At 51.5% G+C, this 13,605-nt stretch overlaps 3 protein-coding genes across 3 annotated transcripts; all 3 read right to left on the minus strand.

The window, feature by feature from the left end:
• Nucleotides 1-1,505: 1,505 nt before the first annotated feature.
• Nucleotides 1,506-5,862, minus strand: EsH8_I_001338 (uncharacterized protein; the record flags this gene model as incomplete). The annotated part of the gene is made up of 5 exons (XM_083268751.1): nucleotides 1,506-3,211; nucleotides 3,764-4,636; nucleotides 4,692-5,153; nucleotides 5,222-5,268; nucleotides 5,318-5,862. The coding sequence occupies 5 exons, from the start codon at nucleotides 5,860-5,862 to the stop codon at nucleotides 1,506-1,508; spliced, it is 3,633 nt and encodes a 1,210-aa protein (XP_083119189.1).
• A 2,187-nt stretch (nucleotides 5,863-8,049) lies between these two features.
• Nucleotides 8,050-10,075, minus strand: EsH8_I_001339 (Kelch repeat-containing protein; the record flags this gene model as incomplete). Its single annotated transcript, XM_083268752.1, has 5 exons — nucleotides 8,050-8,584; nucleotides 8,639-8,959; nucleotides 9,021-9,720; nucleotides 9,777-9,872; nucleotides 9,928-10,075. 5 exons carry the CDS (start codon nucleotides 10,073-10,075, stop codon nucleotides 8,050-8,052), a joined length of 1,800 nt encoding a protein of 599 aa, XP_083119190.1.
• A 1,611-nt stretch (nucleotides 10,076-11,686) lies between these two features.
• On the minus strand, nucleotides 11,687-13,243 carry EsH8_I_001340 (uncharacterized protein; the record flags this gene model as incomplete). Its single annotated transcript, XM_083268753.1, has 5 exons — nucleotides 11,687-11,844; nucleotides 11,905-12,306; nucleotides 12,362-12,708; nucleotides 12,772-13,052; nucleotides 13,112-13,243. 5 exons carry the CDS (start codon nucleotides 13,241-13,243, stop codon nucleotides 11,687-11,689), a joined length of 1,320 nt encoding a protein of 439 aa, XP_083119191.1.
• Nucleotides 13,244-13,605: the final 362 nt, after the last annotated feature.

Raw genomic sequence — 13,605 nt, forward strand, 5'->3', positions numbered from 1 at the left:
TTTGGGTCCATGGCGACCGGACTGCCGCCAGCGCCAGCGCCCGGGCCTAAGGGCACGGAGGCCCGGTTGTCGTGCTAGTGGCGCCCCGCACCCCCTTCCAAGGGACGTGTCCGGGACCCCTATTTTTGCCTTGTTCGGACTCAGGTGGGGAGATGCCGACGACTCGTCCCCCGCCCCGACGGCGCGCAACGCCTGACGCCATAACGTAGCCATGGTGCCAAATGGCCACTACTTACGTAGCAGCAGGGTGTGCGGCTGCTGGGCTTAACTCAGGGGAGAGGGGGAGAACATGTCGAATGAAACGGCCGCGTCGAATTCTATTGTGGGGGATGCGTTCGTCGAATTGGAGAGTGGCGTTCCTGCGTCGGTTGCCCCAGCATTCATTCATTCTGATCCTCCCTCCCGTCTAGGGGGGCGCCGTGAGCGCACGACGGCGGATGCACGACGGCGAACCGAAATTCAGATGGGCCCACAAGCGTTGCGTGGGTGTGTCTCTCGGCGTCGGTCTTTTGGGTTGATGCCGTTGGGCTTGTAGAAAGTGTCTTGGCCTGCCCGCTCGGCTCTTCGCTCCCAGGGTCTTCTGAAGAAAGTCGCGAAGCGGCGAGACTCATCGCATCCACTTCATTCATCGTTTGTCAGCCAGGCGTGCTGTGCATGACAAAAAGTAGTAGAGCCATTTCGAACTTGCCCGTTGCACTATATGGCATGGTCTACCCCACACAAAGCTATGTCATTCACACATTCTTCAGACCATCCTCGGACTTGTTGATGCTGACAACTTCGGTTGAGGGATACTTCTGACGTCAGATTCATGATGACATGTGGTTGTATGACAATGTGTTCGGTACATTTGATGATGAAGAATCACCACGTTCCGCACCCTTTTCACAAAGGTGCATGTTCTCATCTAGAACTTTATCGATTTTGCCATTATCTCTCTATGCATTTCTGATCGCTTCGTTCCAAACAACAGGGTCATACAATGGCCACGGCTCAGGGATGTCACCGGGAGCTCTTCCGGCCCATCATCACCGATCTCCCTCGGGACAAGACCTGAACCGTGCCGATGCAGGTCTTCCGCCTAGGTTTCAACTGAACAAGCGCATCGGCAAGGTACAGGATCTCCATGCCAACCGCGCCTCTCATTTAGTCAGGGCCGGGACGGAGACGAAGCCACGCGGATCGTCAACGACAAAGCAAGCGCCAAACCTGAAGCCGCTAGCGCCATAACTTCCGCCGCACTAGACTTGTTAGCACTCCTTTCGCCCCTCTCGACCTCTCTCGACCAAATAGGCGGACATCATCGGCCGCAAGTTCTTCAATGCTCACGACGACCAAACTGTTTGACCACATTGAGTTCAACCAGTTGCTACTCGGTGGGTGGCGGTGGGTGTGATTTGTTACTCGCCGGACTCGGATGCGAACCGTCAATGGCAGCACAAGAATATACCAGGGAAGCTTGCTTCTCAGTCGAGTAAACATGCCACAGCTCTGATGCGAGCCTACTACTCAGGTTCATCCGCAACTATGCGAACCTGAATCGGCCATTTTGGCATGAACACCGGGCCCACGACTGTGGGAAAGTCTCCAATGACCTTGAGGATCGACTTCAGCTTGCCCTCGTTCCAAGCAACCTCTTGTGACCAGCCATCATGTTGATGCGCACAAATTTGCTCGAATAATGACACTTGTTTAGGGATCACAGAAATTGCGTGCCTGACCGTCTTTGAATTCGCACCAAGAACGGAAACCGTCCTGTGCTTTCGCCTACAGATGGTAGAATGAAACCATTCCAGCTGCAGCCTTAGCACAAAATCATCCAGGCCATGGTCGTCAACATAGAAGCGGAGCCAGACATCGGCCGTCGCTGGGCTCTCTCGAGTCGTCGCCTTTTGCTCCTCGATTACGACCAACTCCATATCGAGAACTTCTCGCGGGCCTATGGTCGGGTCCCAGATTGCCTGCCAGCTCGGGGGGTACACTTCAAGGCGCCAGAATTTCACCCCGGGAAGGCTCATACGGATCTCAACAGGCGGGGTGGCCAGCTCCAAGCGTGAAATTCTCGGCGCGGTATCAGCCTCGAAGTCTTCCAGACTCTCGCTGGTGTTGATGTAGAGCTGTGTCGCGCGCTCCTTGAACATTGACAGCGGAAGAGATATCGGGGCCGCCCCGCCAGGACGGAATGCGCTACCACCAAAGCGATACAAGGGTATGGCGAGGGTCTGTTGGTATTTGCTCCGGCTTTCGGTACAGTTGATGAGTGCGAAGACGAGTGGTCCGAGAGTCGGCTGTACGGGTGTGAGTCGAGTTTCCATGCGGAGGCCTTTGTTGGTCAGGAAATAATGAGCCGTCTCGGTCGCGGTCTGCTTGCGAACATGATCACAGAAGTGAAACGCCCTCGGCGACTTTGCGAGCAGCCCGCCATAGATGCTGGCGGTTTGGCGATAACCCCACGAAAAAATGGACTGGTCGTCGTTGTTCTTCAGTATCTCCTCTTGGAGCCTGACGAAAGCTTTGCTGCCTTCGCCGTACATCATGGGCATGTTCACCTTGAAGAGCCCCAGAAGTGAATAAGCGCGGTCTTCCGTCCTGGTGGTTTCCCGCACGGAGGCCCAGCTCATTTTCTGCGCGACAGAGTACCGTCGATAAATCAGGTCATAATAGGTGGTAAACGCCATATTGTCTATTCCCGTAATTTGGGTCAAGGTCTGCAGGAAAGACGCGTTGTCGGCGTCGAGGCTCCAGTTCTTGTAGCCTCGCATGGTCCACGTGTCCGAGGGCTGAAGCGATGTCCTCTGAACTCCGTGGATGCAGTTCCACTCGTTGTCGTAAAACTCCATCCTCAATGGCGCGAGCAGCTCCTGTAGCGTCCACCCGCGCGTAAACCACCGGCTTTTGTGGAATCGCGAATCCCTCTCGTTGAAGCGGTCCCCCGGGGGCACGTCTGCCAGGTACACAAAGCAGATGTCTGCCCGCTTGTACCACGTGAACATGGAATTGATGGATTCGGATAACTCGGCGCTGCTGCTCTTGTCGATGCAGCATGTGTCGATCCAAACCCAACCCAGTTTCTGCGTCGAGGCTTTTTTGCATACGCCGTCGATTTTCCAGGAGCTCCTCCCATCCTGGAAATCCGCAAAGGTAACCTCGCCAGCCTCCCATGTGTGGGATAAAATGGCATACGGTGGGATGTTTGAACCCTGGAACTCTCCTAGCTCTCGGGTATCGACATTAATTAGCCGCATCTCCCTGCTGAACCAATAGGATATGTTAGTATTTACGAGCGTCGCTGTTCGGCTTCTGGCTAGATGCGCGCAATCCAACGGGCGTGGGGAAAGCACAAACTCGTTGGTTGCGGGGGGTTAGGAGGGAGGACGCGGGAGGGGCTGTGAACGTATCTGACTTCGATTCGGCAGAGCCATACTGCATAAATATTTCGTTCTTATTTTTAAATGCTTATTATTTTGACAAAGGTGGATTTAATCATGCATGTCATCAATAGTTGGATGCAGTTTAGTCATTGGGTGTGCCGGTCGAGCCAATGACGGGTAAGTAACTTGCATCCCGTAGACACAAGGCGAGGACCCGAAGCAAACACCAAGTTGTACCAGCGCCTCGCCTGGCAATAACTTCAAAGAAGCTGTAAGACTTCAAAGGCACTTAGGTTGTCAGTATTTATATTACAACTTCTAAACAATATCCCTATCTTGGGTCCGACACGTCTTCTCGCTACCATTGTATGTAGTCGACGAGTTAGTAGCACTGAGTCCCTCGATGGTTTCAGGGAGGAGGTGCAAGACGGGCACTACTTTCCTCTGCCCATCCGACCTGTCGCCCATTTCCATAGGTGTTAGGCCTAGTCTCCTCTCCTGAAGAGCCTTGATGATCTGCCACGCCGAATATTGCTTCCGCGAGTTCATGTCGTGTACTAGATCCGCGAACTTTTCTGGGCCTTCTTGATCTCCGTAATGCTTCTGCAGATCACTGACCCTGTTGACAAAGTCGAGCTCGACGATTCCAGATGGTTTCGGTAGCGGGTGTGGCTGCGTCAGGATCCACCAGAACCCGACCCCTGACAGCATGACCACGGTGGTGCCGGCGGCGATGAACACCAAAACGGTCCACGGCTGGCTCACAAATCTCTTGATCGATCTTCCGCCGGTTGCCGTTGTGAGCAGCTCCGGTGGAAAGGTTCGCTTGTCTTCGGGCAAGGCGAGCGTGTAGTTCGCAAACTGCATTGCCGTGATGGCGAACTGCAGCGGGACGGAGAGGAAGTTCTGCAGCAGCTCGACGTGCAGTTGCTTGTCTGGGAAGAACTCGGTGTAGGTCCTGTACTTCCAGGCCATTCTCGTTATCGTGACGTTGATGGACTCGAGATCCAATTGGGTTGAGTTCACTCCGGCGAGGAAGATCCGGTTCCAAATCAACTCCAAGTCTGTCTCAAGCGTGGCAACTCGGATTGGCTCCGAGACAGACTCGACATTCTGTATGGAGAGGTCCTTCTGGCTGTATGTCGTTGTTGCGAATTGCCGATATACGGTGAACAGTGTCGTTGATACGATAGGGGTCTTTGTCCACGCCAGCCGTGTTGCGCATCCTTTTGTGATCTGGGTAAGACTTGGACACGCTCGCCAGCCTTGAGGCAAGAGTTAGCGGAGTCCTGAATGCTATAAAAGGAATCGGCTACTGACCTGCTGCGAGAGAATCGCCCATTTGTCTCTTGCACATTTGCAGAGCGTCACCAAGGGGCGATTGATAGACGTTGCAGTCCACGTCATTATCGAATTCGAAACCTTCCGGGAGGGGGTCGAATCTTGCTGCCAAGCCGGGCGCACTCTCAATCATGATTGACTCGGTGTTGTTGAACAACCCTCCCTTGAGAATGGTGCTATTCAACAAAGGACCAACTTTGCGGGCGATCTCCATTCCTCCAGGAAGAAACGAAACTGAGCAATCCCCGGTGCAACCGTCCATCTTCCAGCCCGTTGCATATCGGGGGTAGTTGAGAAGCTGCTGGGTCCAGGTATCGAAGAAACCGTCCAAGTAGGTTGTTGAGATAAGACCCAAGATCGAGACATCGGGTGGCATGTTGCCAGCGTAAACGTCGATCGATGTACCTTGCTTGATGAAGTAGTCTTCGAAACTGTTTTGAACTAAGGTTATCGTGTGAGTAATAGGGTCTGATAAGTATATACCAAGAGGTTAGGGGAGGCGTAAGTACATTTGAGAATAGAGCCAAAGCCAATTCCCATGAATGGCAAGGCAAGTCTGCAGGTGTTAGCACGGAAAAGAAAACATCGCGGAATTGGAAACTTACCTAATCAGACCCCAGTTGCTCCGGAACTTTCCCTTGAAGATGAACTTGAGGATGGAGAACCAGTCGGTGGCAGGACTTAGTTGAAAGAAGCTCGAGGCTGAAGCGCCCCCTTTCCCGCCTGATCTTGAAGCCAAAGACCAGCGCAGCGAATCGGAAAGACTCAAAGCGACGTATGCTAAGAGCATGGCGTACACCTGAGAGACGATGGAGAGAAGCAAGTTGGTTAAGGACGCCTCGAAGACCCAGGAGCCGACCACGGGGTTGCCTCTATAAAGGACATGGTAGATGAAGAGGGAGTAGACGATGGTGAACACTATGCTGAAAACCCATGCTGATAGGGACAGGGCAACCGGACGACAGTTCTCTCTGATGCTTCTTTTCTTCAGTGGCGGGGCGTCGGCAACTGGCTCGATGATGAAGCCGGGACTGGACGGTCCTTGCTCGTTTGTGGGAAAGCGGAGATCGAGAGACAACTTCCGGTCCGAATCGAAGATAAAGGACATCTCCTCAAAGGAGGAGAAGTCTGAATCGGTTTTCGCATGCATTTCAAAGGTACATTGCACGCATCCAACAGCTTGAAGTCAGATGGCTAACGACCATGTGAAACAAATCCGTACAGGAGGAAGTGGAAGTGTTGCGAACAGCAGGGCGGTGTCATAAAGCCATGGAAGTTCTTCATGTAGGGCCAAACGGCGTGGGTGATCAGGCAGAGATGGGGGCTTGCCTGGCTACGATATGGCCGGCCAGCCGGGCTGGCGATCATGGATACACCACAAATCTCTAATTTTGCCAAGCTGCATTAGCCTCTAATCTTTTTCCTATTGTCCACAAACTGAGGCTGCAGACATGGGCCGCTCGTCGCGGTGAATGGTGGAACATGGCTGGTGGCTTGATGGGGGTGTTATCGATTGCCTTATAGGGTTGCAGCGAGGGGGAACAAAATAGCGGAGGAATGGCAGACGGACGTGTGGACAAAGCCCAAGAAGCTGGCGGGGGTCCTGGAAGGACCCGCGCCGATTTCAAAGGTTATGCTTGCTTGTCTGATTTGGTATGAATTTTGTCCAATCGTAATGCCGGACGCTCGCTTACCCTCTCTCAACCCCGGCCCCTTGCTTGGTTGGTGACACCAGAACCAGGGAACTGCAGACGGAGCTGAAAAGCACATGCGGGGGTCCTTGTCAGTTGTCGGACGCGATGGCAAGGCTCTGAGATTATATCCCTCTCTGTTTGATGCTCGAGATGATAGCCAACGATGCTGTCGTGATTAAGTCTGAGCCATATAAACAACAGTAGTGGATATGGAAAGTAGCCGGCGCCATTTTGACGCCAAATCGTGCCCTATTAACAGTTCCCGGCCGCCACGATCGTACTATGGTAGCTACTGGGGCCATTTAGCCCAGGGCGCGGCGCCTGATCGTGGTTCGGCTGGCGTACCCAGGCCAGCCAAGGCACCAGGCGGAGAGACACACGATGTGGCGCTTTTTAGTCCATGCAGTGTGATCACGATACCTACAGGCCAGGCCAAAGACTTGCATGCACTGCCTCAAACCCGTTGCATTTATCCAGACCGGTTACCCGGAATCGGAGGAAAGAGCTGCACTGTTGACCCGAGCGAAGTACGATATAAGATGTTTAAAACACCTTTGGTCAGGAAGGACGAGAGCCCCCCTGCGAATACATCGTGCAAAACTTGACGAGGCAGACAATGTAAATTCACTGTGTGAAATTACCTTCAGAAAAGGAGGGGGCTACCTTAGTCACACCCTTCCAGTCCTCCAGGGCCCCTGTCCTGCGAGCAGAATACCTAGATCCATGCTTTGTGGCGCCCACACGTCCATTTGGTTGGTGCCTGAAATGCCCTCCATAACTAGCATTATCGTATTCTAGTGTGTCCAATTTCATTGGACATTAAAATGGAAAAAGAAAGATTATTTCGCTTCTCGAAACCGACGGATTGGTTGAATTTGAACCCCCGGGAGGTCCCAGCCTTACAGAAAAGTCACACCTCCATTGAGTCTGATGGCGTGATACAAGACAGCCTGATCATCGCTTGTTGCATCAAATGGAGAACCTAGTGCTAGAATCAGCCTTGGGAAGGTATGTATGTAGCTGTTGAAGATTGGGGCAAGGCATGACAAGTAGCTGTAGTGTGGAACGTCTAATGTACTACAGTTTCCAAATTGACCAAAGACTGTGGAATCTCTGCTCTTCAACCACCTCACCAAGCAGCTTCGGACTATTCCGTGTGGTCTCTTCTCAGCCTGTCCGCCCCGAAAGGTGCTTAGCCAACCCTTTGGCTTGTACTTGTGTGTCGTGCACTTTCGAGCCTACGCAGTGCTGGACAAGTTGTCCCAGAACGAGTCTACTCTTCTCGCCCATTCTCCTAAGCCAAGTTTGAATCATATGGCTGGCTCAAAACACTTGCGGATGCATTACGAATAGCAGGACTCCAGTACTACAATAACCAGTACAGACTTGGCAGTGGATTCAAAGGTGAGGATGTTGCTCGTCCTGTTGACAAATCCTTGAGGAATCACCTAAGCCGTCATAGTATGTTTCCAAAAACGTAAATATTAGCTTAACAAGTGTTGTGTAAAGTCATGCCATTATGGTCGGATTGTCAATATTACCTTTAATTACTGCGGTCACTAGTGATGGACTTGAGAGACAACAGACATATAAAAGACTGCATCCGCAACTCCAGATTCAATAAGCATCAAGTCTTTAGTCTATTAGATATCGTGTCTATATTTTGCCCCGTCATTGCGTCCATGCCTCAACAATCCCTCTTGGGCTTCAAGCTCCGCCACGGTATGATGATGACCGCCAGTAGCCTCCATCTCTGACTGTGGTACATGGGCCCACATCTCTTGCTTGGGCTGCGGCGCATTCGCGTGCAGTTCACTTGCCTGAAGAGACTCATAGAGAGTCTCAGACGCTGATCTTTCATCACTGGCATGGCTGGGAGCCAGCTCATCAGCAGCAGCCTTCTTCTGCTTGCGGCGTCGAATGAAGCAGAATCCAACAAACACCGCGATAACCCCGACAACGGCACCAACAGTGGCCCCGGCAATAGCCGCTACTGGGACTGACTTCGTCCCACTTCCTTCTTTGTCTGTCGGGTTTTGGTCCGATCCCTGCGTGGCCGTGGAATTGGCCGGGCTGGTTTCAGTCGAGTCTGGGTTCGATTCCTCAGCAGTCTTGGAAGCATTCGGGTTGAATAGGTTCTTGACGTCGTCGGATGACCATTTGACAGAGCTAATACCACTAGGTTCGAGTTAGTAACTACAGTCGAGCACCTGGTTCATGCATCAATCTTACACTTCCTTGTACCATTCCTGTATCGTCGCCGCACTCTCGTACTCTTTCGCAGCCGCGTCATATTCGGTCTTCCAGGTCCATTCAGTCATGTCGAACAGGCCAAGCCCTTGTGGCCAGGGGTCAGCGCCAGAGTACCCGGTCTTGCCATCTGTTCCTCCCACCGACAGCATCTGGCGATGGCCGATAACTGCGCAAGAATGAAGCTTCCTGGGAATCTTTGATTCATATGGCACCTGAGTCCAGACAAAACCCGGAAGGCTGAGCACGAAAACGTCGTCGAATGTTGAGCCGGAGTCGGAGTAAATACCGCCAAACACGAAGCTAATACTTTGTTAGGATAACGGAAGCTCAAGGGATGAAAAACAAGAGTAGAAGTTCATACATCTCATATGTCCCGTTGGTGCCCTCGGCACCGACAGTACAAAAGTTTCTGCGCGATGTAGGTGCATTCCCTGTCGTCTTTTGCCAGTACCAGTCCTTGGTTACCGGGTCAAAGAGTGTTAGGTTATTGAAATCGAGCCACCCCAAGGGCTTCTTCTGGTCGGGTTCAAGCCCCCAGGTGGAGCCGCCCAAAACAGTGATCAAGCCGTTGGGACCAAAAGTAGGGATGTAAACAGCTGCGCCACCAATCAAAGTGCCGTAGTCTGAGAAGGCGTCTGTCGTCTCGTTCGCCCATGACTTGGTCGTCATATTGTACGATAAGATGCCAGGAACTGCCTGTGTGTACACGTTAAAGTCTGTCCAACCAGACGCTCCTCCTCCGAACCAGAAACCACCATCTGGCGTGCTGGCAAATGCGCCCTCTTCATTCCGTCGGAGTTGGGTGAAGAGCGTCGGATTTGCCGGCGTCTCCTTCGTCCATTCGCCTCCTCCTTTGCCGTCAGCCTGGAACTTCCACGATGTGGGGTTGTCTATAGGCGCGCCATATGGCGAGTGTCCGCCCCAGATGTAGAATGTGTTGGTCGCTTCATGCTTCCAGAGTGCCTGTCCGTCCCTAGGCTGGGCTTCCTTGGAGATTTGTCGAATCGTTACGTTGGATGCAGACCACGACTTTGATAGGTCAATAGAGAGGGTGGAGTTTACTGTTGAGAATATCGGGTAAGAAATAATGGATTACACAGTCTTTAGCATGACTGACCTGCGTTCGACGATGGCGACTTGATGGGATTCCCATCCGCGTCGAGCTGAGATACCTCGCCGCCGTCAATGTAGGCATAGTCGCCGAGAACAGTAACTGCAAGAAGTAAGTATTAGTTTACACTCTAAGAGCAAGAAATATGTCTTCATACCTGTGGCGTAAGCTCGGCGAAGAAAAAGTGAGGACGAAGGGGCATCAGATAGCTGCCAGTCCCGCTTGGATTGAGCACCCGCGACGCCAGGAAGCTGGAGAGCGAGGCCAATCAAAGCACCCTTTATAAATGAGTGTAGTGAAATCATGCCGACAGGGGGAAATAATAAAGTAGAAATAACACAAAGCAACACAAAGCAACACACCCGAGAGACTGGGCGGTTAACAGCAGGTGGACAAGCAGGGCGAATGCGAGAACGTCGAACGAAAACCCAAGGGGGGTGTCCTGGATTCTTAGACATTTTGAGGCCGCATGCTGCTGAAATCAACACCAAGCCAGAATTAGCCGTTGAATGCCTGCACGCCGAGGGCGCTAAAACTAGCGGCCGCAGCGCCATGTGCCATACCGCGTTGGGAGTGAACAATAAGGTAGCCTAAAACTTAACGATACGCGAAGGATTCTTAGCCCACTTGGCAAGCGAAACGAGAAGCTAGTCCCTGTCAACTTCATTTTACCAAGCATGGGGTTTACCCAGGGTTCAAAGTACTCTGTACATTTTGCAATTTCTGCACTTCACCGTCAAAGGCATGCCATTTGAGATTTGAAGATTGAATCGAGTGGCAGTCTTGGGCCTTCATGATGCGAATGATATCCATTTGACGCTGCGGCGGGTTGTTGCCAAAGATAAGACACTTTACTCCCCCCAGTAAAGGTTACATGCCTTGGGGGCGGGAGGGGGGGCAGTGGTGGTGGAGTTGCAACGCACAGGCACCACCTTCATCAAATTAAGCTGCAACTGCAACAAAAAGTAAGGCTGTGCTCGGCTACAGCTCCGAATTGGTCCTCGGGAACAACCCAAGCAGCAATCCACGCGAGCACACCAATCGGATAGAAGTTGAGGATTGATCAGGGGCTATGCAAGAATTTGGCTATGCCCGAATCACTCATTTGACGAAAATGACGTCGACGAACGGAATTGCTCGCTGCTGACTTTGAACTTTATCGAAGATTATCAACTAGTATTAAGCTAGATTTGAAGTCCATTGTTTGCATCTGGAGCAACTGGTTGTTCCCGAGGTGCTTTCAATGACTAGAATTTATATGCCCCTTCCATCCTTTCTTTTGCCTTCCAACTTTCGAGGCGGGCGACAGGGTTGCTAAGAGCCAGAGTCCAAAATGAACCAAGCTGAAGCTTGTATCACATCGCCTCTGCCACCCCGGCTACTGAATAGATGCAATCACTCAAGTCAGACACGAGAGAGCCCGGTAGGAAAGCGCCTATGAAACGGAAGTTTAGAGAAATCTCACTAAGCGTGAGGATACACAGGCGACAGTCTTTCAGCATCTTGACTTCCAAGTTGGTCATCTCCTTCGGAGGCAATTGCGGTTGCTTCGAAGGCAATCTTGGAAAAGTTGAGACAATTAAGACGAATAGCCGGGTATGTTCAATATATAATCTTCTGTACGGTTCGATGATATATTGAATATTAATAATTCCTTTCAACATCGCAAGCTTAGCCTCGACTTTCAAGACATGTAGCTCAAATTAACGACAGGCAATCTAGTCAACTGCCACTTTGATTATTTTAGTCCAATGTCTCGTTTTTGGAGTACTATGACAATCGAAAAAGAACATAGTTTTGCACGGAGGGGCACTGAGTTCGTCTGATAGTCAAAGGCATTGTTGAAATGATGTGTCTGCTGCTATTCAGCTTCTGCTGTAAACTAGATATGTGCCGAAAAACAAGAAAGTGCATCTTTACACTTCCACCGTCTTGCCCTGGACCGCGACTCTTTCTACACCAAGATCGCTTTCAGTCTCATCTGAGTTCTCTGGCTTATCGTCACCACCTTGGTTCCAATTCCCAAATACCGCAAGTAGTGTAAAAGGAATTGTAACAGCCCACAGCGAAAAGCCTAAAATCATTTGGTTTTTGTTCGGCCAATGAGTTGCACCCACAGCATACGCAATCGTACTTCCTATGGACTCCCAAGATCTCAGGATGCCCGTCGTGCGCGCGATGTCTCCATCCCCCTGAGCACCCTTGATCTCGGCCATCAGCCAGTAGATGTAAGTCTGCAGTACCTCGTAGAAGAACTTGAAGAACATGTAGACCGTGAAAGCAGAAATGAAGAACGGGCCGTTGCCAAGATCAAAAGAGGGCGGTTCGGCCATAGAGGAAAGACGAGTCTCGATGACAGCGTTCCAGATCCATGCGGCGGTGACGAAAGTGAGGACGAGAATATAAACGGCTTTGGACTTGGTGGAGCGCTTAAGACATTTGATGTCCAGGATTGCTCCGGTGATTATGTTTGCCGCCGCGCCAACAATCGCAGTAAGGAAAGACGCCAGAGCTCTGGATCGGACGGTGAAATAAGCTATGCATCTCGTCAGCAATGGTTACGAAAAACCAGTCAACAACACGAGACTCACTTGTGAGATAATTCCCTTGGTACGTTGTGCCGAATTGTCCTGCCAGGAAGACGGGGATAAGCAGCAGCATGTACTTATTCTTTAGCTGTTTCCAAATTGCGCGAGCTTCGGTGCCAAAGTTGGTGTGCTTCATATATGGGATCTTTGTACCGTCGGTCCTGACGACCTTTTGCGGCTGCGATAGTAATAGTGCGAACGGCGCCCCGAGTGATGAGATGGCAACAAGGCCCAAATAGGTTGTGTAGGTAACCTTGCCCTTTTGGGATGTCTTGATGTTCAATGCCAGCGAGATGGCACCACCCACAAGAGGCCCCATTTGTCGAATACCCATCCAGATTCCAACATATCTAGATATTGAATCAGTCGAGATCGAGGACAGCTGCTGTATCATGAGAATCTGGGAAACTTACCGGCCCCTCTTCTCCGCCTCCGGGTAGCCTACGGCGATAGCGGCCTCACTGGCCCATAGGAGTGACGCTCCAATGCCGCAAAAACCGGCTCCGAGCAACAAAAACCACTCATTCCCATATCTATTGTTGCAATACAGGCCGGCTGCGTAGGGAGTGTAGAATGCTGCACCGATGAACAAGGTCCATTTTGCGGTGATTTTGTTTGTGATTCCTCCAGCTATGAAGCAGCCTACCGACATAAGCCCATAGGTGAGGGCATTGGCGGCATTATTCAAAAATGGCTGTACGGTGCGTGAGCAAACCTCGCCTAGAAAAAACCCATGAAATAGTTGAGACTTACAGACGCGTTTCCTCCCGCCCCGAGGTTGTTCAGTGCTGTCCAAATGCCAGGCTCGCAAAACGCCACAATCCCAACAATAACGATCTGGAAGAGACAAGACCGATAGATCTGACCCAGACGAGCGAGAGCCATGATGATTACCCGCTTCTATGATACTGTGGCTAGAGGGAAACGGGCTTGGTGTTCAACGACACACCAAAAGGTCCCGTACGCAGCAGCTAGTCGAGTTTATCATCTTCGCACAAGGTTGAATCTGGATGAGCACGTCAGAACCCATCGGAAACGCGATATTTCGGAATTTTCTTTATCTTTGCAGCCAAACAGAGATACCGAGAACCAGCACGCAATTTATAAAGTGGACGCAACTGATGCAGAATAGCCGTATCAGAGACTGAGTTCCGATTCCGCATTATTATGTGGGATCGGAGGTGGACGTAGACAAGCTTCTCAGACGTTAGTCACAACGCCTCGCTCCGCTTCTAAATGCCGGTGTG

The sequence above is a fragment of the Colletotrichum jinshuiense genome, chromosome 1 (assembly GCF_051148585.1).
Source record: "Colletotrichum jinshuiense chromosome 1, complete sequence".
Classification (NCBI taxonomy): Eukaryota; Fungi; Ascomycota; class Sordariomycetes; order Glomerellales; family Glomerellaceae; genus Colletotrichum; species Colletotrichum jinshuiense.